Source organism: Phalacrocorax carbo, chromosome 18 (assembly GCF_963921805.1).
Source record: "Phalacrocorax carbo chromosome 18, bPhaCar2.1, whole genome shotgun sequence".
NCBI classification, from domain to species: domain Eukaryota; kingdom Metazoa; phylum Chordata; class Aves; order Suliformes; family Phalacrocoracidae; genus Phalacrocorax; species Phalacrocorax carbo.
Genome location: NC_087530.1, coordinates 7,512,626 through 7,524,130, shown reverse-complemented (window position 1 = coordinate 7,524,130; position 11,505 = coordinate 7,512,626). Strand labels below are relative to the sequence as shown.

The window sequence follows — 11,505 nt, the reverse complement described above, 5'->3', positions numbered from 1 at the left end:
TTCTCATAGACTCATAGAATAGTTTGGGTTGGAAGGGACCTTTAAAGGTAATCTAGTCCAGGGACATCCAACTACATCTGGCCTTGACTGTTTCCGGGGATGGGGCATCTACCACCTCTCTGGGCAACCTGTGCCAGTGTTTCACCACCCTCACTGTAAAAACTTTCTTCCTTATTCTAGTTTAATTCTACCCTCTTTTAGTTTAAAACCATTACCCCTTGTCCTAACACATCAGGCCCTGCTAAGAAGTCTGTCCCCATCTTTCTTATAAGTACTGGGAGGCTGCCATAAGGTCTCCCTGGAGCCTTCTCTTCTCCAGGCTGAACAACCCCAACTCTCTCAGGCTTTATCCACACCAGAGCTGTTCCGGTGAGGAGCGATGCCGGTGGGGACCCAAAGCCCTCACAGCCTGGGTGAGCAGCCACCACACAACCATCACCAAGGGGAGTTATTTGTGCTGTGGAGGAAAGCCATATCCGGGTGCCTTTCGGTGCCCCCAAGGCCTCCAAACACACCTGGAGCCGGTCAAGTGCTTTGCCAGGCACCCACAAAATTAATTGCAGCTTCTGAGAACAAAAGCATGAAACATGGGGTTGGGGATTTCTTTCATCTTTTCTGCTGGAGCAACCTGAGCTTTTGCAAGCTTAATTTCCTCCACCAGCTATTGCTTCATGCCTGAGCAAACAGCCAGCAGCTGAACAAGCCCATCAGGGCTGGGGACGTCCAGCTTTGCAGGCAGCCGTATATAAGGGACGGAGCCGAGCCACATCCTATCAGAGCAGGAGCCTCCTCTCGACCAGCCAGGCGATGCTGGCCTCTCTCACCCTCCTCCTGGGGCTGCCGCTCGCCCTTGCCACCGGGGACGAGCCCCACGGTTGCACCCCGCTCCTCCCGGTCACCTTGGACAAGGCCACCATCCATGGGGTAAGCCCTGCCCTCAGCCAGGGCACCTGTCCTTGCCTTTCCTACCAGCACCCCTAGCAGTTACAGGTCCAGGAAGAGGTTACGAACCCAATCGGCAGCTTGACTCTTACCTCGCTGTATGTCCGTGCTTATTTTCCTAAAAGAATCAAGACCGCTGCACAGGAGCATGGGGACGGGGTGAAGCCTTGCAGCTCTGCACCCATAAACTCATGAGCAGGTGCTTTTGGCTGGCTTCTGCTTCTCTCTCCCCATGCAAACCAGGCTGGGCAGCACCACCCCCAGTGTGTTGGCACTCTATTTTAAGTCCTTCAGGTGACAGGGACTTGGGTCATGAGTCTACATCCACAAAACCCTTCACTGCATAAACAATATTTAGTCCCTTGGGGATGTTTAATGGGGAGGAAAGCGATGAAGGCCAGGCGCAGAGCAGGAGGGACACAACTGCAGAAGCAAGCTGGCCATCCCAGGAGCTGGAGCATCACCTTAGTGGGGAGGGGACAAAAGCAAGAGCCCCTCACCCGGCCCGGGTCCTGCCCAGAGCCATCACCTACCAGGGGTGCTTGTGGCCACGGGACAGAGGGCACAACCTCTGCTTTTACGTACGTGGTGCCCATGGGTGACCCCAGCACAGACCCCGAGCCTTCCCTGCTCCCCTCCTCTCTGCAGCTCCTGGGACAGTGGTTCTACATCACTGGTGCCTCCACGTACGAGCCTCACCTGGAGGAGTTTAAGGCGGTGAAATATTCGACCTTTTCCTTCTCTCCCGGCAGCCACGAGGATGAGCTCCGCGTTACCGAAAGCATGAGAGTGTAAGGATGGGGATTCACCCCCTCACCCCGGTCCCTGGGGGCATTTCCACCCGCCGGTATCATCCTCCAGGCTGAGACACCCCCACAGATTTGGGGCTGGGGAGCAGCTATGCCTTAACTTAAGCTCTGCAGCCTGGCTTGAGTTCTGAATCCCGTGGGTTTGCTTGGGGCAGTTTGGGGGCTATTTGCCCTATCTGGCCTCTCTGCCCCGCAGGAACGAGACGTGTGTGGTGAAGAACGCCAAGATCCAGATCTTTTGGCACAACTCCACCCTGGTGCACGGTAAAGCCCCATCCACAGCACAGGGCCGGAATGGGGGGGAGGGGGGGCACTGCAGCTGCACCCTACCACTTCTGCCCCCCAGCATTTGGCACCAGGCCCTTTTACACCTAAAAACATGCCTGGAGGCGGGGGGAAAAATTTCCCCTACCCCTTGCAATGGGTACGGCAGCGCTGTGGGACCAGACCGGTCCGGACTGGGATGAGTCTCGCAGGGTAAAGGGGGTGGGCAGCAGGCACTGCGCTGCCGGCTCTGCCCGGGCTGAGCCCCAGCACAGGGTGACACTAACAGGGGACCCTGCTCTCTCCATGCCTTCCAGTCGATGACCAGGTGGCTTCCCCAGCCAAACTGATCCAAAGTGACAAGGACCTGCTGATCCTGAAGAATTTCAATGACAACTTCCTGAGTCTGAGCCTCTCGGGTGAGTGGATGCTGCCCTGGTCCTGCAGGGCACGTCCCTGCCCGGGGACACACCGGTGTGCACGGGCATCCCCAGCCCTCGCAGGCAGGGCAAAAAGTCCCTTTTCCCCCAATACACAGAGGGAAAAAATGGGGTCAGGCGCAGGCAGCAAGCTCCCCATCCACATCATGGGGACCACCAAGGAGCAAAGCACCTCTTAAAACTACCTTTATTTTCCCCCCTTCTCCTTTTACCACCCTGTTTCTCCAACAGCACGGACACCCAATGTGAGCAAAGAACAACTGGAGGAGTTTAAAGCCCACCTGTACTGCCTGGGCTTCACCGAGGAGGATATTTTCTACGCGTCCGAAAAGGTCTGAACCCCTCCCCATGGTGGGCAAGAGCCAGCCTAGGACAGATCCTGCCACTGGCTGAGACAGGGGTCCCAGGGTGGGGCTATAAGATCAGTTCCCCACCATGGCTGCCCCTCTGTGCATCCCCTCTCCTCCCTGAGCATCCACCCCAGCTGTCCTCGGCTCCTGGGGCAGTTTTGGGGTGAGGGGCACCAACGGCTGCTCTCCCCCTCTCCTGCAGGATGCCTGTCCCCTGCCTGAGGAGAAGATGGATGAAGGCGATGCAGAGCTGAAGCTGGGGTAACGCCCGCAGGCCGGGTTTGCTGCTCCATCCTCATCCTCCTTCAGCCCCTCCATGGGGACATCCCCACTTGCCAGCCCCAGCCAGGCTCAGCTCAGCTTTGGGATTTGCTATTCAGGCTTCGTTTTTTCCTCCTGGATGAAACACCCAGTTTCTCTGTTCTCACCCGGACACAAAATAAACCCCTGTGTTATAGCCACCTGCCACTCCTGCTGCATCTTCACTGGGACCGTGGGCAGGGCCCCCTCCTGCCCATGATGCCGCATCTCCAAACCTGCTGAGAGGCATGAAAAGCCCTGGACAAAAACCCTGCCAGGGCCGAGCATGGCAGTGGGCATGGAGGTGATCGTCCCTCCGGCTGGCTCCACGGTGGCACAGGACCCTCCCAGCCACCTCACCTCCCCTCCCCTCCAGCCACAGGGGCATCAGGATACCAGCACCTCCCCATCATCCCTAACCCCATGGGGATATGCACAAACCCACCGGCCCCTTTGGGTTTCCTCCACCATGACTCAAACAAACCAAGGCAATTTAAGCATCCAAACATCCCACACTGAATTTGCAAGCCAAATCCCACAAGGATTTCTGCAGGGGTCACAGTGGGTTGGGGTGACATGGGGTGACATGGGGTGACATTGCACCTTCCCCAGGTGTCTCTGAGCAGAGGAAGGAAGAGAAGATGGGAAAAACCATCACCCAGGGCCAGACTAAGGGAATTGAGGATGCTCTGCTACTGGAGAGGAAAAGGCAAACAGAAATAAAGCCAGAAAAGCAGGTCCTGCCCTGCCTGGTGGCACAGGGACGGGAGCTGGACAGGAGGTTTGGGGGAGCCACCGCAGGGGATGTGTCCAGCAGGACCAGGGTGACCCCCTGGGGCCCTTTCAGCCCCATTTTCATGGTCTGTTTTGGCAAGGAGGGAGAGAACACTCTTTGAAGGCCCCCAGACTTCACCCAAGGTGGAGGGTGGCTACACCCCAGCCAGCGCCAGGGTGGGGGGCTGCACAGTGCCTCATTTGCAGAGCAAGAGGGAACTATGGTGGCAGCTAATGGGGAAAAAAACAGGCAAATTTAGGGCAGATTTTATTTTTAAATGCAGCAGGTGCAGTGCCCCCATCATCTCCAGCCACGTCAACAGACCGCAGCTATTGATGTTTCCCACCAGCAGCCGCAGCCAAGGCCAGGGCAAGCACCAAGCTCGGTGCTGGGCATGCGGCTCTTCTCTGGGCAACGTCCCCAGCAGGAGCTGGCTGCGTCACCACCGCGGCGCCAGCAGCCCGTCCCCTCCCGCAAGGCTGCAAAAGCAAATGGCCGAGCGAGCGTGTCCGTCTGTCCAGGGCTTCGCTCGCTCTCGGGCAGCCATAGCCGTGGCTGCCGCCCTCCTTGGCCTCGCGGTGCTGCTGCCCGCAGCCGCCTTCCCCTGCGGAGCCCCACACCTGCACCACCCAGAGAACACCACAGCATCGAAGGTAGGAGAGACCTGAGCCCCGGGTGCTGCCCCACGCCTGCAACAAGTTTGTGGGTGCTCTGCTAAGCCCCACCGTCCCCTGGGAAAGGAGGAAACCCTCCCTTGCCCCTCTGTACATCTGCCGAGGACCCCTCAGCAAAACATCTGCAACAAATGGGAAGCTTTTGCTTTCCAAAACACACCCAGTTTTCTGATGGTCCATCAGCAAGTTTTAAAGGCAACCTCGAAACAAGGAGGGGCTGGCTGGGTGTTTTTGGGTGCAAATCCCCCAGGTCAGCGCAGGGCTGTCCTGGTCCTGCTGCACCGCATGAGGGCACCGGAGCCAACACCAGCACTGTTTCCCAATCCCCACATTCATCTACTTTTCTTCCTCCATGCTTTTGCACAGGTTTCATTTTGTTGCTGTCAGTAGGGTGCAAGAGTGAGAACTAGCAGAGGTCTGGAGTCAAAAATAACAATTTTGCCATGTGGAGGGTGGATACCTCCTCCCCAAAGCTCCCCCTGCAAACCAAAAAGCTCTCACCGCCCTGCCCCTCTCTCCCCGCAGCTGCTGGGGACGTGGCTGTACGTGGCTGGGGCTGCTCAGTTCCCCCAGCACCTCCTGGAGATGCTGCTCATCGACCACGGCCACCTCCATGTGGAGCCCTACACCGGCGAGCAGGAGCTGCTCATGACCCAGCACGTGGCCGTGTAAGATGTCTCTCTGCCCCAACCCATCTCCTCCCATGTGCTGCCACCCCCACAGCTCTTTTAACACAAGATACCAGCACAGTTTCAGACTGGTTTTCCCAAGGAGGGTGCCTCTCCTCATTGCTCTGTGCATGCCCTCCCCTCCCTTCTCTTCCTCACCCCTTCTTTTGTTATTTATTTCAACAGCCCCCATATGTTTAGGCAAATTTTGCAGGGCATAGAGGTCTTACGTGCACCAGTCCCTGAAGGCATGAAGGATGCAGGGCACGTGCAAGGAGACCTTTCCAGAGAAGACCTTTCCCGAGGTCCCTGCACCACAGCTGCTAACCCCGCTGGGCACCAAAAGCTGTTTCCCCCCCTCCAGGGGCAGACCTTAAGGGGATGAATTTTTCTGGGCCAACACAGGCAGCTTTTTGCAATTTCAGTTATGTTGGGGTGGAAAACATCTTGGCACCAAGGAACCCTTGAGCTGCACAGGGCAAGGCTGGGACCATGAGCTGCAGGCGGAGGTCAGACAAATGCATGGAAGAAACGGCTTAATTTTAGCAGAGGGAGCAGGTAACCCTGCGGAGGAGCTGGCACAGCCAGGTTCCCATCCCACACCTAGGGGCACCTGCCCCGTGCGAGGCCAGGGGCAGGTCTGGGGCTTTGCTGGTCCTTTCCAGCCCATAGTGGGGGGTCTTTGCTCTCCTTCCCCACTTCACACCCTTCCCCTCTCTCTCTCCAGGGGGGACCAATGTCTCACCAACAACTCCACGTACTTTGAAATCGCCGCCGGTAATACCACACTGGTGAAGCACGGTGAGCAGCTCTGGTGGGCACAGCCTTCGGGGTTATCACCTAGCCCATTTTTTGGAAGGCCTGAGACACGTAAAGGGCTCGTGTCAATGTTTTACATCATCTGACACATTTTACTCCTGGGTCACTTTGTCTGTTTGAAGCCTTGGTGGACTCCAAATGGCTCCCCAGGGCCGGGGCACCCTGGGTCTAAACCACACAAATCCATGCCATGCTGGGAGCAAGCAGCAAACCTGCTCACATCGCAAGGAAGGAGACTGCCTCATTTGTGAAGTTATTTCACAATCCCTGTGGGAGAGGAGAGGAACGTCTATGGCAGGTTTTAGCTTTGAAATAGTTTCCTCCTTACGGAGGAAACGTGAGCCATTTGGGGTGGGAATTGCAAAGCCCACAGGCGCAGTTTGCACTGACCCTGCCAAGACAGCACTGCTGCAAGCAGGGGACAGCTGACCTATGTTTCTGCAGCTCCCCCTGCTCATACCCTGAGCGCCAGCAAGCTATGCCATCCAGCACATTGCAACAGTAGGACGGGAGCTGGGTGGCTTTGGCTCCTTCACACCCCAGACCCCACATTTAAGAAATAAAATTCAAACAAACCAAGAGTGAACAACTCACACCAGGTCAGATCCCAGGGACTACGGGCATTGCTCACACCCAGGGTGCAGTTTATCATTGCTGCAGCACTGAAAATCTGAATATTGTGGCTGTTCCTAACCCCAATTCTGTTCTTTCAAAGCCAAGACCCATCAAACCTTGGGGACACTGATGAACTCCAGCTCTGAAGACGTTTTACTCATCCAGTACCAACTGCAGATGGAAAGGACATATTTAGCACTGTATCTCTATGGTATGCAAATTCCATCCTAAAGTAACTTAAAGCTATCGTGGGACACCAAAACACACACATAAAGTTATCAGCTACAACCACGCAGCAACCTGGTTTCGCCAACAGTCAGTGATTTTCCTGAGACCGCCGCTGCAGGGGTCACAGGAGTATTTACAAATCCCATTAAAACCTAAATCTCTTGGCAGAGCAGAAAGAGCAAGTTAAAGACAAAACCCACTTACGCCATAAATATTCAAAGAACAGGAAGCAAATACAATTCAGCATCGATATCATCGTAAAATCTCGATATTTTCAAGCCAACCATGATTTTTCAGTACTTGCCTCCCAGGGCAGAGCAAGTGGCTTTGCAGTACTGGCACAGGCAAAACCGATCAGATCTACCCACAACCCCATAAAGCAGCATTTTAGACCTTGATAAGGCTTCCCACTGCCCTTCCAAGCTGCAAAGCAGTTGCTTAAGAGCATTTGAAGGTGCATATAGAAAACTGCCTCCATACTCAGCCTCGATCCCTCCCAATGCCCCAGGAGTATCAGACTCTCCTGCAACCCCTTAAAGCAGAGAGGACCAGAGCTAACTGGGGAGAGGGTTAAAAAAAATGATGCCCAAGGTTGGTTTTGTTCAGGTGTATTTGCCACAGGGGCTAAGAGTCCCCAAATGAGACCACCTCTGCAGCAAGTGTTGGTGGGAGCACAGGGAAGGGAGGCAGCAAGGGCAGGGATGCAGCATTAATGGCCACCAGTCCCTATTTAATGCCTGGCAAATGCTTCTCCCTTCACAGCCCGAAACCTGAGCGTGAGCACAGCCCACCGGGAAGAGTTCGAGCGCCAGGCCAAGTGCCTTGGGCTGAGCGAAGAGGGGATCGTGTACGCGCCGTGGAAAACAGTACGTGGCTGCTTGCGGGTGGGTGAGGGTCAGCAGAGCCGCCGCAGCCCCCACCCCGGGCAGGGGTGCCAAGACCCCAGGCTGAGCTCCAGCTGCCAAACTAGAGTCTTGGAGAGAGACTTCCAAGGTGGTAGGAACTATTTAGGAGACAAAGGAAAGGCAGAGTTGCTTCAACAGCAACTGTGGATTAAAATAACACCCTCCCGCAGATATGTGACTTCCCAAAGCAAATACCTGTACCCGAGCATCTCCAGGGAGAAACCTGGTAATTGCCTGCCACCCCCCGCTAGGGGGGAGATGGCTAAAGCATGGGATTTTTGCCCCAAAATTCATGTTTTTGCCCTGAAATTCCTCATTTTGTCCCCCCAGGTGCTGCAGGAAGGGGCAGGAGAGGCCAGTGCCCTGGGGCACTGCACAGCCCTGCTTCAGCTGAAGCTACAGCAACTCAAACCCCTAAAAATCCTCAGACTGTTCTCAGATTAGGATTTGCTTTTCTGGCACCCTGAGGTGCTGCGGGATGAGCAGGTTCTCAGCCTGGCTGGCTGTAAATGGATTCAGGAAGATTGCTCAAGCCAGTCCTCCTCCCATCCCGGCGCAGGGATGTCTGGCACAGGAGCTCCTTTTGGGCTGGGGTCCGGCCCTGAGCTCCCGGCCCACAGGACATCAGGAAAGAGGCAACACCATCCACTCCCACAAAACAGACGTTTTCCTTTAGCTTTTCCATTGAAACATTAACTGGACTCAGCCCTAGCCCTGACCTCTGCCACCTGATTTAGGACATTTTATCCTGCAAATGTCCCGGTCCCCAGCTCGATGGGGCTCCCTTTCACAAAGCACGTGGTGAAAAAATATCTTACCTTGTCCTGACTAGCCATCCGCTTGTCCGTGGCAGGAGACTCTGAGCTTCCAGAGGTGCCCACAACCCTGCTCCAAGCTGCCAGACTGGACCCGACGTAGCCCCCAGCATCCCCCAGCCCCAGCGTGCTGCTTTCAGAAACATTCCCCCAGGTTCAGGGGAACGGGGACAGGGACACATGCACAGGCCAAAACTGCTGTTGCGGGGCAGGGGCAGGTCTCCTCTCCCCATTAGGCAACAGGCAGCACCTGGGAGGCAGGGCCCAGCTCCCCCAGCTTAACAGCTGGATCACATTTAAATTTGGGCACGACAAATTACATTTAGAGAAAGCCAAGGTGAGTGGAATAAGCCAGAACTCTTTGTCCTTACAAGCCCCAGTGCAATCGCTGTTAGCAGAGAAGGGTTTTGTGCCCAGGTGAGAGGCAGGACACCACATCTGAAAAGTAAAATAAAACAGATTAAACAAATGCAGAATAGATTTTGGGGACCTTTTTCATCCAGCTGAGACAGATGTGAACAGAGCACCAGTGCAGAGACTCACAAACCCCCGTATCAGTCCAAGGCGTTAGCAGAGCCTAAACACCACAAATTCTGCGCGCCTGGGTAGCATGAGATTTTTAGTTCTCAAAAAGCTTGAATACCACTTTCCTTCAGAGCACGTTTACTGACACACCAGGGCAGCATCGCTTTGCTCCAGAAACATGGTTTCCTCTTTACAGTACAGGCATGGAAAATGGCACCAGCAGCAGCTCAGCACCCGGACAAGCAGTGTCTGTGGTTGGGGCAGTGTGGGGAAGCCCCTAGCTTCTCTAGACTCTTTTAGACTTATAATCAGATAAAAAGGAAAAGAAAAATAATCTTTCTTCTGTAAATTCCTGCTGGTGCACTGGCAGTTTCACTTACCCCATCCTTGTTGTTTTGGAAGGAGCTCTGTCAAGTGAAAGAAATTGAAAAAGGAAACCACCCATGCACGGACCGCATGGCTGCAGTCACAGCATCGCCTCCGCCGGGTACCCACCAGCCTGGGAGCAGGGGTAACTGATGCCACGTTAATAAACGTTTCCCTCAGGTTCGATTCATTTTGTTGTTGAGATGCTGGAGAGCATGTTCTGAAGAGATCAGAAGCAGGGCTTGCAAAAGGGAATTGAACACCCAATCCACCTTGTGTGTCATTCAGCTAGGAGCTGGGGAAAGTCAACCTTAAGCAATCCGGGATGCAAGACAAGGTGACACGTGGAAGTTGTTCTAGCGCTGAGTTCACTGAGCTTTGCACTAAGCTTGCAAGAGAGCTCTACTAAAAAAAGTAGTATTTAAATGAAGCAGTAATAGAGGCTAACCAGAAGAGGGCAATCATTAACTATGTGTCGAAGCACTGGATGAGTAGTAGGAATGTGTAGAAGGCTAGAAACTTATCTTTAACTGTACTGCTTAGCTAGAAGCAACCACCCAATTCTCTTGAAAGCAGTTTGGCTGTTAGAAGTAGCCCAGCTGGGGCAGATGTTCCTGCCCAAACCCTTTGGACTGGGCAAGGGCTTCCCGACAATGTTCCTCCACACCAAGGTTTGCAACATAATGTGGCAACACTGAAAAATCATCCTCCTGTCAGAGAAGGATGGGGCGCTAACCCAACCCAGGCTGGATTTTTACTTCCCTGGAGAAAATAAGTCGTGTTTCCTCATTTCCCAATAAGCTTGGCACCCTGAATGTGGGAAGGTTCATGTGCCAAAATTCACATTGCTCTCCATGCCCCGGTACACCCCCGCACGCATCCCTTGTCACACCCTCAGCCCCAAAGGGAGGAAAGCACTGTCACTCTGTGTTCGTGAGAGTGGGGGGAGTTTAAAAAGAGACTGCTTTTGCTACGTGTCTGGAAAGTAATTCAGCCTCAGCTCTAACCTAGTAATTAAGCACTGAAAATATCTCTCTTCCTTAAAAAGGAAGAAAAGGAGAAAAGCTGGAGGGAACACAGCAAAGACGACAGGCCTGCTCCTCCCTCTGCGGCACCAGGGTGCCCCGTCCCTGTACGGCACCGTTCCCTGGGCAGCGTTTCAGGGTTGAGCTTTGGCCCGATTCCTGTAGTAAAAGTTAATTTTATACAGGCAGGTACAGCCAATTCCCTCCTGGTCTCAGGACACAGGTGCCTGGGCAGCACTTGCTTCAGACACATCTTTATCACAGCTTGTGACACAAAACCACCCCCCTCCTCGAGGACCGAGCCACTTAAAGGGTAGGAGAGGGCAGCAGTGTGAGAGGGGACGCTGCCAGCAGCCTTGAGCACTGCAGTCCCCGAGAGTCAATAAGCGTCTCAGCTGACGCTGCTGGAAAGCAGTGGCTCAGATTACACGGACCCAGACTTCATGAGCAGATTTACAGCTGAATAAAAGCCCTGAATTAGTCAGAGACATAAGGAACCAACAAACCCCACCGGGCCCCCATGGCAAGTTTTGTTAACCAAACCAGAGGCCACTTGCCCTACCAGCTATGGTTCCTGAATGACCTTCAAGGAGAGCTCCTGGTTAGTTTATTTGTTAAAGAAAAAATTCTACAAAGCCTTTCTTTTGAGAGCCCTGTAAACCGGGTTCCTTCAAGGGCATAACTGGACTGCAGTTTCCAGCTTTTCTGGGAAACTCACTTCTCTGAGCAGAGAATTACGGGTACTGCACAGATGAGTGCAAGCACTCAGAGATAGGTTAACAGCATCCGAACATCCCAGACTCAGCACTACCACCATTAGCCTTGAGTTCAGGTTTGCTGGGTTTGCCTTTAAGAAGAGTTCTGTTCTCCCAGGTCCTCACAGGGAGGATCCTTCCCGGTGTCAGTGCCCTTGGTGAGAATTATCCCAGGAAGAGTCTGGCCACAAACAGCACCAATAAACCGTATTGAGAAAGAGAAGCAGACA

General features: G+C 54.1%; 2 protein-coding genes across 3 annotated transcripts; both read left to right on the top strand.

Moving 5' to 3' along the window:
- The first annotated feature begins 752 nt into the window (after positions 1-752).
- Positions 753-3,266, top strand: LOC104045153 (alpha-1-acid glycoprotein 1-like). Its single transcript, XM_064468388.1, has 6 exons — positions 753-924; positions 1,591-1,733; positions 1,948-2,015; positions 2,333-2,434; positions 2,687-2,787; positions 3,008-3,266. The coding sequence occupies exons 1-6, from the start codon at positions 808-810 to the stop codon at positions 3,068-3,070; spliced, it is 594 nt and encodes a 197-aa protein (XP_064324458.1). The 5' UTR covers positions 753-807; the 3' UTR covers positions 3,071-3,266.
- A 952-nt stretch (positions 3,267-4,218) lies between these two features.
- LOC104044727 (alpha-1-acid glycoprotein-like) lies at positions 4,219-11,503 on the top strand. 2 transcript variants are annotated; one of them, XM_009504597.2, is made up of 7 exons: positions 4,219-4,533; positions 5,080-5,222; positions 5,950-6,023; positions 6,757-6,867; positions 7,647-7,750; positions 9,532-9,640; positions 11,394-11,503. In XM_009504597.2, exons 1-7 carry the CDS (start codon positions 4,372-4,374, stop codon positions 11,435-11,437), a joined length of 747 nt encoding a protein of 248 aa, XP_009502892.2. In that variant the 5' UTR covers positions 4,219-4,371; the 3' UTR covers positions 11,438-11,503. The 2 variants fall into 2 exon arrangements, with proteins under 2 accessions (XP_009502892.2, XP_064324855.1); XM_064468785.1 differs by having other exon boundaries at positions 4,220-4,533; positions 9,532-9,675.
- Positions 11,504-11,505: the final 2 nt, after the last annotated feature.